Source organism: Anas platyrhynchos, chromosome 1 (genome assembly GCF_047663525.1).
Source record: "Anas platyrhynchos isolate ZD024472 breed Pekin duck chromosome 1, IASCAAS_PekinDuck_T2T, whole genome shotgun sequence".
In the NCBI taxonomy this organism is placed as follows: Eukaryota; Metazoa; Chordata; class Aves; order Anseriformes; family Anatidae; genus Anas; species Anas platyrhynchos.
The window spans coordinates 126,547,417-126,559,735 of record NC_092587.1 but is presented as its reverse complement, the minus strand read 5'-3'; the positions used below and the strand labels follow the sequence as shown (position 1 = coordinate 126,559,735).

The 12,319-nt window shown below is 39.7% G+C and overlaps 1 protein-coding gene across 7 annotated transcripts in view; it reads right to left on the bottom strand.

Annotated features, from left to right (window-relative positions):
* Window positions 1-12,319, bottom strand: part of MAP7D2 (MAP7 domain containing 2) — a 75,466-nt gene that overhangs the window by 20,066 nt on the left and 43,081 nt on the right. For 4 of the 7 annotated variants that reach the window (XM_072028765.1, XM_038172901.2, XM_072028752.1 and 1 more), the window contains exons 4-7: window positions 5,476-5,590; window positions 4,474-4,572; window positions 2,643-2,753; window positions 1,192-1,314 (exon numbers count right to left, since the gene is read on the bottom strand). In XM_072028765.1, coding sequence (XP_071884866.1) covers window positions 1,192-1,314; window positions 2,643-2,753; window positions 4,474-4,572; window positions 5,476-5,590 — 448 coding nt within the window. Of the gene's footprint in view, window positions 1-1,191; window positions 1,315-2,642; window positions 2,754-4,473; window positions 4,573-5,475; window positions 5,591-5,782; window positions 5,995-12,319 lie in introns of those variants that run through there. The other 3 variants (XM_038172905.2, XM_038172906.2, XM_072028755.1) reach the window with 3 other exon arrangements.

Below are 12,319 nucleotides of genomic sequence, written 5' to 3'. Positions count from 1 at the left end.
TACAAACAAAATGACTGGAGAAGGACAAAGAAAGTCCCTATTGATTTCTTCAATATCAAACACAACATAGAAAACATCCAAGCAATGGATGGTCCGAACAATTTACTTCAAAATTTCCAGCAGACTATTCTGATCTAGTTTTGAGTAGGCTTTTTTTTTTTCCTTCAGTCTTGGTAGTAGTTGCTCCCTGAACAGTAAGGAAACTGGGAATTTTCTCATGGGCAAAGTACTGTATGACAACATTTCTACTCCTAGCAGGTGCTACCTTTAATTTAAAACTGAGGGAAGTAATTTCAGGGTCATTCAAAACCAACATCCTTATGCACTACAACAAGAAGTAACGCAAAAGGAAAGTACAATTACTTTGTAATTAATTTTTAAAATGTTTTGTATTAAAAAAATCACAGATGTAGGACCTGAGCCTACTGCAATTACAACAAATGAAAATATAGAACATGAAAATGGTAATCTACTGTCTAACCAGTTTTATCCTTAAAAAGTTTCCTTTGGCAGACAGGTGTTTGTGGTTTTTTTTTTTTTTTTTTGGTTGCTTTTCTGCTTTTGAATAAAAGTGTGGGAAAAGCTATTAAACCTTTTTTCTTGTTTCTGCGAACACTATGACAGCAGGCATAACTTTTTAACTAGGAATTACTCAAAGTCAGGCCTGTGACTCAGTATTAGCAGGACTAGAAACATTAATTTTTCATGTTTGCAAAATAAGGATTTTATTAAGACCGCCATTTACATACAGGAAGAGCAATTATCTTTCTTAACTTTTAGTTTCTTAAAGATAAATATTTTCTAGAACTTATACCTTCCAAATCAATGTGTCTACATTTTTTCCTTTAAGCAAATATAATTTGTGTATTTGTATGTATATACAAAATGTATGTATGCCTACAAAAATAATAGACATACACACAGAGTTAAAGACAAAAAGTGATTTAACAGCAAAGAGCTGTAACCCTGATAAAAATATTAAAGGCTCAAATGGTACACTGGGAATTTTGCTCTGCATACTATTTGGATGTAAAAGATGACAACACTACTAACAAGAGCAGCTTAGTTAATAGTCTATTTTGTGCTACCACAGAAATTGTCATTTGGTTCATAGTACTCCACTTTCTTTAGACAACTACTCCAATGCAACCCAAAACACACCTTAATGGTTTCAAAAATTCGCATTTTTACCTGGATTATTGTACTGCTCAGAAAGCACTAATGTACTTCTGCTTCTGGCTAAAGACGACTGTGTGGGAGTCAGCAGCCGAGAAACAATAAAGTTTTCCATTGGACTAAGATGCATGCGGTGAGCTGAAGGATGGGAGCAAATAAAATAAAATTTAAAATGCAACAAAACAAAAACTATGTTAAAATAACAGAAACAAAACAATGAAATGATTAAATGAAATGAAAGTCTTGAAGTGTTTGAGATTTTAAGTATTTAAAGATAATTTTCATTCCCTCTGAAAAGCAGTTTCTTGTTCCTCCACCACTTTAAATTATTTTTCAACCTGTACAATAAATACAGTAAGGTTAAGACTATGTTGAATTTTGTTCTCACACAGAGCAGTGTTCCATTCCACAAAATGGTGGCTTTCGTGACTCAGCATGAGAAACACTTGCTGTCTTCCCCAGTAGAAAGGTGAAATAGTTGGTGTAACAGTGCAGCTACACTCTAGTGTGCCAACCATACTGGAATGCATTTAAAATTTGCAGTCTCACTGCATTATATAAATCTTACTTATACAATATGCCTGCATTCCCTTCTACCCTCTAAATATAAGCACCAGCTATATAAGAAAGATATTTATAGATGTTCTTATCGCATGCATATGTAAAGCCACATATCACAATAATCTCAAAGCTATTGATGAGTTTTCACTAAGCAATTCAGAAACAAAAGCAAATTTATTTTCACTTTTCATTTTAGAAATGAGCCTTTACTGTCTCTTATTTCAGTCAGCATTTTGTTTCTGAATTAAAAAAAGGCAGAAGGAAGGTGGGAAGAGGAAAAAAATACAAAAAACAAAACAGAAAAGATCCAAACAGTTCACAGAGGGATAAATCCTTCAGTCCCCTAGTCAGTGTTTAGCAACCACTAATCCTGCAAGATGATCATCTTTTGCTGAGTGTCTCATGGATCAGGGCATCAAACCAAATTAAAGGGCTCTGAACCTCTGGTCACCAGGCTGAGGTCTCCCAAGTGACTCATCGGACGTACTTCTGCCAATGGTATCTATTGTCCAGCCTTGTTTGCTTTGCTTTGTTTTTAATTACTTGGCTAAAAGATTACAAACTGTAGAGTTATGGGAAATCGCTGCAGTCACAGCATGTACAATCTTGTTTGCTACAGTATCAAAAGTTGAAAAAAGAATCCGTAAACAAAAAAAAGAACACCAAAAAAAGCCAACACCACAGCATTTGTCCCTGGCCTAGGATCTCCAGCAAGGCAGCACAGTCTTGGGACAGGCTATTGAACTGTTTTATCGTATTCCATATCAATAGTTAACTTACAGCCCCCCAAGTGTTTAATGGCTTTTGAATCATAGACATAAGAGAGTTGCATAGATATATGGACAGAAAGAATTGCTTTTAAGCAGGAGAGTTTATGCTGGCAGGAGACCAGCATTTTCACTTGCCTCTGTCGGGGGAATGTGTTATTGCCGCTGTGGAGGAGGAGAGGCGCTTACTGATTGGCGATTCCATTTGCTTTGGCAGGTTCATTGTAGAAGCTGAAAGTTTGTCACATGCTGCAGAGAGACGCATTGAAGATATTTGTATTCTTATCACAGCGTTGATAAACTCCCCAAATTAACCTTGCATTTGTACTCATGGCCCTTGCCACTGGATCACAGCGCTGGATGACTAAGGCATGAGGTATGCTTCGTCTGGCTGCCAAATGACCAGCGTCTTTTAAGACGTGCTTTGGGATGCAACTTTTCTGCTTGTGAATTTAACATTTCAGGTACATAACAGCCTGTGTTTTACAGTGCCACAGGCAAATAGCTATGTATCAGGTCTGAATGAGGGAAGCCATTCTGATACAAGACAATCAGTATCAGCACAAGCAGAAAGTTACGTAAAGAGAGGGGGGGGAGAACTTTTTGGTACTACCCCAAGTGTGTGTGTTTGTTTTTTTTTTCTGTTACTTCTTCTCACTGCTTGACAAAGCTTGTTTGAGCACATCCCTTTTCCTACCTTGCCATTTATTCAACAGAATGATTGGAAAATGCTGTTCAACAAATGTTATTACCAGAGTGCACTCCTCTATGATGATCACTGCATGGTGCTCAGAAGCACAGCAAAGCACAAATGCTTTGCCCTTTAAATTTGTTTCTTTCAAAAACAAAAACTTTCAACTAAAGACATATATGTGGCCCCAATCTGCAGCACCTCAATTACTGCATTCCCTATAACATCCCCAGAAACCCCCTCAGTGGGGTCTGCAAGATTTGCCTCCACTTATTACAGTAAACTACAATTCTCTACATATACAAAGCAGACAACGCTTTGTAAAGCAGGTAGCTCACACCAGCTGCACATCCAAATCTTTGTGCATGAGCAACAATCAGTACAAAAATTCGAATGTTTGTGCAGAAATAGTTCTGCAAGAGCACGGGCCCAGCAATCAATAGGCTGTGTTTTGCAGAAGGAATAGTCAAGCCTCGCTCCTCCTCCTGGGGGAGAGAAGGAACCGAGCTCTTAAAGCACTGGCTGCATTACATTTTCAAAATGTCATGCACATTTTAAATCAAAATTAGAAGTCCTATACGTAATTTGTTCTTAATCTTGGAGTGCTGCCCTTTAATGGGGAATACTTAAAAATACTAAGATAGATAAAACTGAAAGGCACAAAAGAAAACAAAACGTGATTGCCTAAACACAAAGTCAACTATTGGAGTTTGTTACAAACAGCAGCATGGCCAAAACCTACTTCAAGAGGCTGAAAACATAGCATGGCTGTTTATACCATGTGTGCTTTATACCATGAGTGTGCTCATTCTGAAAATACTGCAGAAAAAGGCCCTTGAGATTTGAAAAGAGGACTGCTCTGACGAAACGCTGACTCCGTAACACGTTTTCTCCTACTGATTTTTTTCAAAACAGCACCTGCACACATACATTTGAACTGTAATATATGCATATTTACATTTACACACACACTCAAAAACACAGCGGACCCACAGAATTAACAGAGATGAGAATCTGGGCTGTAGAAGCCTACAGTTAGTGAGAAAATCATGAAATGCCTCTACTGTGTCGGAATGTGAGGCATGCACTGCTCCACATGAGAAAATTAAAAGGAAATTAAAAAAGACACTTGGTCCACATCACTAAGGGTAATGCTGGAGAGTATCAGACTGAAATAATAAGAAAACAGTGGTTAGGGAGGACAAGATCAGTGGATGGGTTACGGTGATTAGAACAGTTATAAACGAGACATGATGGTACTGTGATTCTCTGAAATACCATTGAAGGAATCAGCAGGAGCGGTAGAGGTCACAGGGTCTGGAGGAAGGGTGTTGGCAGCTAAACCTAGAACAGGGGGTGGGGTATTTTCTGATTCACCTACACAGCAGAAAAATCAGAGCAAAAAGAGGTGAAAGAAATTACTGAATAAGTTGGGGGAGGTGGAAGTAAGCATAAACTGCATCACAAAGACAAACCGGATTCTTTCTCAGAGTATGAAAGACTTTTTATTATCATGTATATTTAATTTTCTGGCTTTTTTGATGGCATTCCATGAAAATTAAGACATGAAACAGTTTGCCATTTTAGAGTTAAATATACTTACACACTGTTTTAAAAAAAGGTCATTACCACGCAAACATGGAAATGTTTCCCTATAACTACAATTTACTAAAACCTGGCAAATTAAAACAAATTATGATTTAAAACAGAAAACATGCATATTTTCAAAATATAAAAGCAGTACATGACTGATCATGAAAAAAAAGTATTTTTTCTGAAGTCAAATCAAAAAGAGCGACAGCAAAAGTATGCGGGAGAAAAAAAAATTGACCTGAAGATGCTGCATAGTCATCTAGAAATTCCCGTTAGGTTTTTAGAAGTACCAAACAATGACAGATCGTCTTCTGCAAGGCTTGGACAGCACTTAGTCCTTTAGTGAATATTAAATTTGCTAACTGCATGTGTGGGAAGACAATGAGGGGGAAGAGAATAAGGGAAAAACAGCACTAATTTTGATTTTAGCATCTGTCATCCTCAAAACAGATTCTGATTACTCTATTAAAAAAGATTTGCATTCCTAAAGTTAGGAGTGACCTTTTTTCCCCAGCAACTGTTAGAGAGAGGGAGCCTGGTGAGCAATTACAAAGCATTTATTCACGCCCCGAGGCAGTAGCCCCTGCAGCACCACACTACCTATAAAACGCACCCTCCTTGCTATCTCCAGCACCTCATGCATTTTGCACTTCAGGATCTGCAATGCAGGCAGCCCGTTTCCCTTACCGTCTCTCCCTCCTGAGCCTGCAGCCAGTGCTCCTCCCCACGACCATCGCTTCTGCTTCTGTTCCAGCTGCTGGCTGCGTTCAAGGGACCGCCGCATCATGGCTTCTAAACGTTCCTGGGTACAATCGTACAAAAACAGAGAAAAACTGAAATCAGTTCTTTCAGGGCTTTTTTTATTTTAGTTCCCATTCCGAAACCATGCTAAAAATAAGCTGTTCCTCTGATGCTCGATGAAGGATGTTTGCAGGAGCTTGTTTCCAACAGGAGAAAAAGGGCTGAATAAAGCAGATATCAGCATGCTACCTACCTCCAGATATGTGTATCCTTTGTCTGCAAGCCACCGAGGTCACTACAGAGGCCTAAGTAAATAACACAGGTTGCATCACTGCCTAGCATCTGCTCCTGCTGGTGATGCTGCTGCTGTGCCCTGGACTTAATTTGTATAAGAATAATGCTCGACAAGCATTAACTCCTTCTTGTCTATGCAGAACTCGGGATTTCTCCCATCCCCTTTCTGAGTACAGCTAAATTGCTGCAATGCCAGTGGCTCCTCCTAGCCACGCGGATAAATGATCCCTTCAAACCCAAAGTAGGTTACTTTGCAGGATGGCCAATTTATTTATTTATTTTGGGGAACACTCCCTTTTTTCTTCCACTATCTTCTTTACAGTCTAGCCGCAGGCGTTTAAAAGCTGCTTCTTTTTCCTTTTTTTCTCCCGTGTATTTTTTTAGTACATGCCCAGATCACCCTGCTCTGAGCTATCTTTTTTTGTGAACCTCCATATTCCTCTCCAAGGCTTGATGAGTTAGGATTTTCAGATTGGAAAGAACAAGAAGTCTCCTTCCCTCTCCAAATCCTGCTCTACCTTTAACTAACAGCTAGGTATGGTCTTGTTTCAACTCCACCACCTCCTAACTCTCATGGACCTCTACTCAGTTTTGTTGCCACCTCCTCTCCCTACTAGATTCTCCACAACTTTTTGGGGCAACTCTCTCTGCACCTGTCTTCCTCCTTTCAAGCCCATAAAACCTGGATCGTCCCCACCCACCATTCCATCACCTACCACCTTCCTTCCTTCCTTCCTCCTCTTGGTACCTTGCTCACTTCTGGCAACCTCTTCATTCTCCTGGTTCAGGAAGACAGTCTTTACTCGTGCCTCCAGCTCCTGCCCCAATCATTTTTAACCCTTTGATGCTATTAGTAGTTCTCGTCCTATTGCTTACTTACTACCTTTGCTATGTCCTTCCCATCCTGTATAAAACTCCCATTCTATTTACTTCAAGCTCTCTCTTGCAGGCTTCTCACCCCAGAAGCACAGTTTCTGTGGTTACATCACAGCCCCTTCCATTTCTACCAATCCCCTGCACCACCTCCTGCATCTTTTGATAGCTCAGCTCAACTGCACTGAAAGCCTTTCTGCATCTCTTGGCCAGATTATTTCTTCTCACCGACTCGTGACTTTGGTCTAGGTCTCCTATACCCCTCCCTGCCACATTTTCATCACAAAATCTCAGTCATTGTTCAAGCACATCTCTTTCAGTCTCTACAAAAGCCCTGTATTCTCCAACAGAGCAGACACGAACACCAGGCACCTCCAGTAACTACAATGTTGGGAACCTTTATGTACACCATCCATAAACTTTGTTACCTTCCTGCAATCACCTGTAGTCACTGGCTTTCAGTAACAGCTGATACCCCAAAGCTGTTGGGAGTGTATCTTCCACGTGTTTGAGGAATCTCTTCTACCACCACGACTTCCAGTATTTTATTTCTGACCAGGATTTCCCACCTCAGCCAGCCCCACTACCAACTACCCACTGATTCCAACAGCCAACCGCTACCTTTTTGTCCTCAAGTTTTCTTAATTTTCTCACCTATCACTTACACCATAAATTCCATCACAGATTGCTCCAGACAAGGAATGAAAAGAGGCGCTCAGCTCTCCGTTACCTTTTGGCCAGTTGACCCACCCTGCTTTTACCATTTCTGGTGCCATCTCCAGGAAGACAATCTTCTGGTCCCCTGTTCCGAACTCACTTTTTTACCTTCCTTCTGTATCTTTAGCTTACGGTGTATCAGGTAGAAAGAAAGCAGCTGCTTCCTCCTTTACACCCCTTTTTTTTTCTTTCCTCCTATCTAGTCAGTGGCATCAGTGTTCAGGCAGGCAGGAATGCAAATCATTGTCCTTCCTCCCACCCTTTTTTTTTAAACCCCCTTAAGAGAACATGCACGAAGCATCACAAAGCTCAAGCACAGACCTTTCCATAATAGCATAGGAAAAAAAAAGAAGAAAACACGCATGGCTTTGAATGCTCTATTACTTCTTGTCCATAGTTTGGATATGTAAAGAAAGTAATCTTCCAATCTCAGGAATCCAAAGTTACTGTCCTGTAGCTAGCTACGATCTTTATTTCCTTACTACTAAATGATGCAATTTTCTTATTTAAAACCTGTGTGCTGGCTCACTATTTCAACTTCATATTTTCCACTTTTAACAACACACCTCTCAACATTAATTTCATTCTATTTCAGGCCCTTTTCTGTACTCTTTTCAAACCTGTTATTTCAGTACCTGTTCTCTGCAGTTCACTTTCTTTCATTACTTTTTTTTCTACTATGGCTCTTACCCCAAAATACCTTTCTAGCAACAAAATAAAACAACCCTCCTACTCCTTTCCTATTAAAGGATACAATTCTACAGAATCTTTCTTTCCATATCTAATTAATATCATTGCACATTAATAAAAGAGATGGTGTGAAAGCAGACAAGCTTCAATTATCTGGGTGATTTATGACCTTTTTAAATGCTGCTCGGAGCAAAGGCCAGCACTATGTTCCAGCTTGGAAACCACCGAATACACTTACACCACCTACCATGAGGGCATTGTTCTAAGAATCAAACAATGTATATGATGAAATAATATAAAGAAAATAAATGATTTTTCATTTCATACATATATGAAAGCTCAAACCACACACATCCTGAGGTTGAAATCTTCAATTACTCAACGTGGAGAAGCCATCATTTATTCTCATTTGCAAAGAGCCTTTCATTAAAGTGCTACAGAACATAATGATTAAGCCACATGAAACCCTGCAGATATATCTTAGATAAAGAACAATATGAAGACCTTCTGCACAAAGAAAGGTCTGTTATTAAAAAGCATTAAGTTAGCACAAGGCTGAATGCTAAAATTAAAAAGCCAAACAAAGCCAAAAAGACAAAGAGAACAACTGAGATGCACAGAAGCATAGCATAAACAGCTCATACATTAATAATCTTTTTGCGACAAAAACTAAACAGCAAGACAAAGTGTTTCTTCATCAGCAAACACTGTGGAAAACCCCTCCTGTGTTATAGACATGGAAACTTCTTAATGACATACCCAACTGTCTGACCCTTGTTTGGGAATTCTAATTGCTATAGATTGAGAAAAATCTCTGCACTGGGTATATAGTTATCTTCCACAAAAAAACATGTAACGTACAAGCTTCACACGTGGGTTAACTTAAGAATGAGGAAAAGCATAAAAAGAGAGCCATCTACTGCTAGTAACTAAACAAACATGTTGCTTTCCAAAGCCCATATAGTTATTCATGCGTGTTTTTCTCAGACTAAACAACAGAACAAACATTTGGGCTGCCTGAATTAAAATACAAAACAAAAAAAGAACTGTGAATACAAATAATTTGACTGAAGTACTTTCCTTTTACTTATGTAAAACATGATGCAGATGCGAAAACAAAGAAAAAATAATTTTACAAGTATTATGACTCATTTTGTGCAAACAATGCTAAACCGATCTTCCTTAAACCTGCAATAAAACATCTAAAAGACCCAAACGTAAGATTAGAGAGGAAAACCTCTTCCTTTTCTTTTCTATATTCATCAGTGCCGTATGTGAGTAGCTGTCTCCTGATCTTATCAGTTGGCCTCATCTTCTATTAGAGAGGCTCCTCCATGTAACAACAAAAAAGCTATTGTTTTCTACTTAAAGAAAGGAAAAAGATTTAAAAAAAATCATTTTTTAACTACCCCTTCTGAATATAACTCATTTCTACCCCCAGCAATTTAAAATTATGGGTGTGTATAAAGAGAAGACTTACACAGAAAAAGGGCGTGTGCATCAGAGAATAAAAGGAGGGGACAAATGAAGGCTCTGCATTACTGTACGTACGTGTGGAGCTGGAGCAGCACTAATGGCAGAGGGGGAGCACACAGCAGCAGAGAGGATGCTCATTATTACACGGAGGACTAAATTCTCCTCATGTCCACTGCAGAGCAATCAAGAGACTGCTTGCATAGCAATCTCAACCAGCTTGCAGCAAAATTTCTGTGTTACTTGTGCAACTGAATTCCACTTGTTATATGAGCTGCTACCAGATTTTGAAAGGTGTTTATTAATTACATATATTATAATTAGAAAAGTAAGTAATTGTCACTATACCATCCACCTTGGTTTTTCCACCTTGTGTTTAAGCGCATACTTTTTTCAAATGTAACAAGCACTGGACATATGCCAAAATAAACATCTAACTAAAAAAAAAATCTTCCCTGTGCTGTAGGATGCTCTTTTCCTTTTAACATTGATCTGTTTAAGTTGGCATGCTGGCCTAGATTTGATGCTGTCTAGCTTTTTACTAGTAGCCATTCATTTAAATATTAATATATTGGTAGGATCAGTACTAATATTATCAGTTCCCTTCTTAACAATATTGGATAGTTTTAATTAAAACTAATTTTGACTATATGGGTGCTCTCACTCCTATTCATACTACTACCCTTAACAAACATCACTTGTATAGGCCATGTATTGTTTCATGGACTACATGAACACTGCTTCTAAAGAGACTTCCCAATACACTACGTGTAGGAAGGCATTTATTTACAGTGCACTTCCAAAGCACATGGAAGCTTCAAGGTGGGAAAAGGGGAAAAAAATTAAGCAAACGAGGACCAGCTCTGCTTTTATTCAGCCCCAACTCCAACTGGCTGCTTGCTGTTTAAAACAACTCGTTGATACCTTCAAGTTGAACACCACCACTCTTCTTTCCTCAAGGCTCAGGGATTGCTTACGCTAAGGAGAAGGCAGCTTTAAAAAGAACGTGGAGGGAGCAGCACTGCTACTGAATACCTCTCTAGATATGAAAGTTGCAGTAAATGTAGAGCAAAGACTTTCAGCAAGGATTCTCAGGCCCATTTATTCACTTTCTGCCTGAGGAACTGGAAACACTTCCATTTTACTCTGAGGGAGCTCCAGTTGCCCTGGAGAATAACTCTGCTAGAATACCTCTCTTTCCATTAATACAAAATTGCCACCTCTTATCTGGCAGTGGAGAGGGAATAAAAGCAAAATAAATCAAATTTTGGTCACCTCCTCTTTGACAAGGCCTTTGCATACAAAGCAGCTGAGCATAGAAAGCTCTAATGTACGAAATGAACCAGAGCCATTCACTTCTCAAACTCTTACAGACACAACAATATTTTTAGAGTGAGATTTATATAACCTGTTCCTGTCACAGATACGCGCTGCCTTCTGCTGTGCTAAAAAGCCAAAAAAAAAAAAAAAAAAAAAGGACCCAAGGAAGATACGAAGGATAACCAATAACACAGGCAGCAAGGAACAAAATCTCTATTGGGCACATCAGACACCTGATGGGCAGGTAACATCGGTGCTCCAGTCTCCACCCAAGTAAACCAGTCTTAAAAGAAGAAACACCGAGCACATGCTGTAGTATGCTGGCTCACTGGCCAGGTCACAAACCCACAGGGTGTGGGAAACACAGGCTTCAAGCTCTTCCAGTAAAGACAACCTCAAATGTCCAGAATGATTCAGGTGCAGTGAGTGATTTGCAATGCCCATGGAGCTGTGACTTCATCGCCGTCCTTACTCAGACCTCCACTACTACTGCATATATGGGATTAGAGGGGAGAAACCCGTGGCTCATCAGAGCTGGGGGGTGGATTTGGCAGATCCTTTAGTAAATTTCAAGTTTGAGAAATGAAGGAATGACAAGTAGCTGTGAAGCAATACCAGGATGTGGTGGTGTCTCCTCTTCCTAATCCCTTTCTTCCCTCATCCTCCTCTTCTCTACAGATTATTACTCCATGTACCCTTCCCTCCTTCAGAAACTCCTGGATCTTCCCATCCATCAGGGATAATCCAACCCCAAACATGCACCCACCCTCCCCTGTCCTCCTGCCCCCAGTAGCCCTTCCTCAGCTTCCTCAGCCCATGCAAGGTGTTGGACAGTTTAAGCTTGAAGGATGGGCTGAATGAGCAGATCTTTGAGCGCTGGTATTCATTCAATGATCACAGACTTGGAGGCAACAACCCTTTCTTCAGTCATTAAAGAAGTCTCCCAGTATGGGAACTCTCATGTTCCACAACCCACCCTTCCATTTCTCCAGTGTGGGTAAACCATGCAGGCAGGCAAAGCAGGCAAGTTGCTCACTTTGCCCATACCCCTCCCCTTCCCTGCCCACCTCCAGTGCAATTTTTGAGGACAGGGATTTGGAAGTGTTTGTACTTGCCACTTTCCTTTACATCCCCCATGAAGGAGATCGATTTTGCTTAGCTGCAAAAGGTTATCACAGCTGGAAGTACTGGGGAAGGAGAACATCAGGTCAATGATGTTACTGAGGAAGGAGATAGATCTCCTAAGCCTTTGTTTCCGTTTTTGTCATCCTTCTTAACAAAATTTTAAACTATTCACATGACAAAACATTTTAAAATGAATTCTCAGCTAATTATGCAGAAGCCAGAAACACTATGTTACAGTTGAAAGAGGAATGGCAGGATATAATTTACTGTAACCTGAAAAGAAAATTTAGAGAAGAAT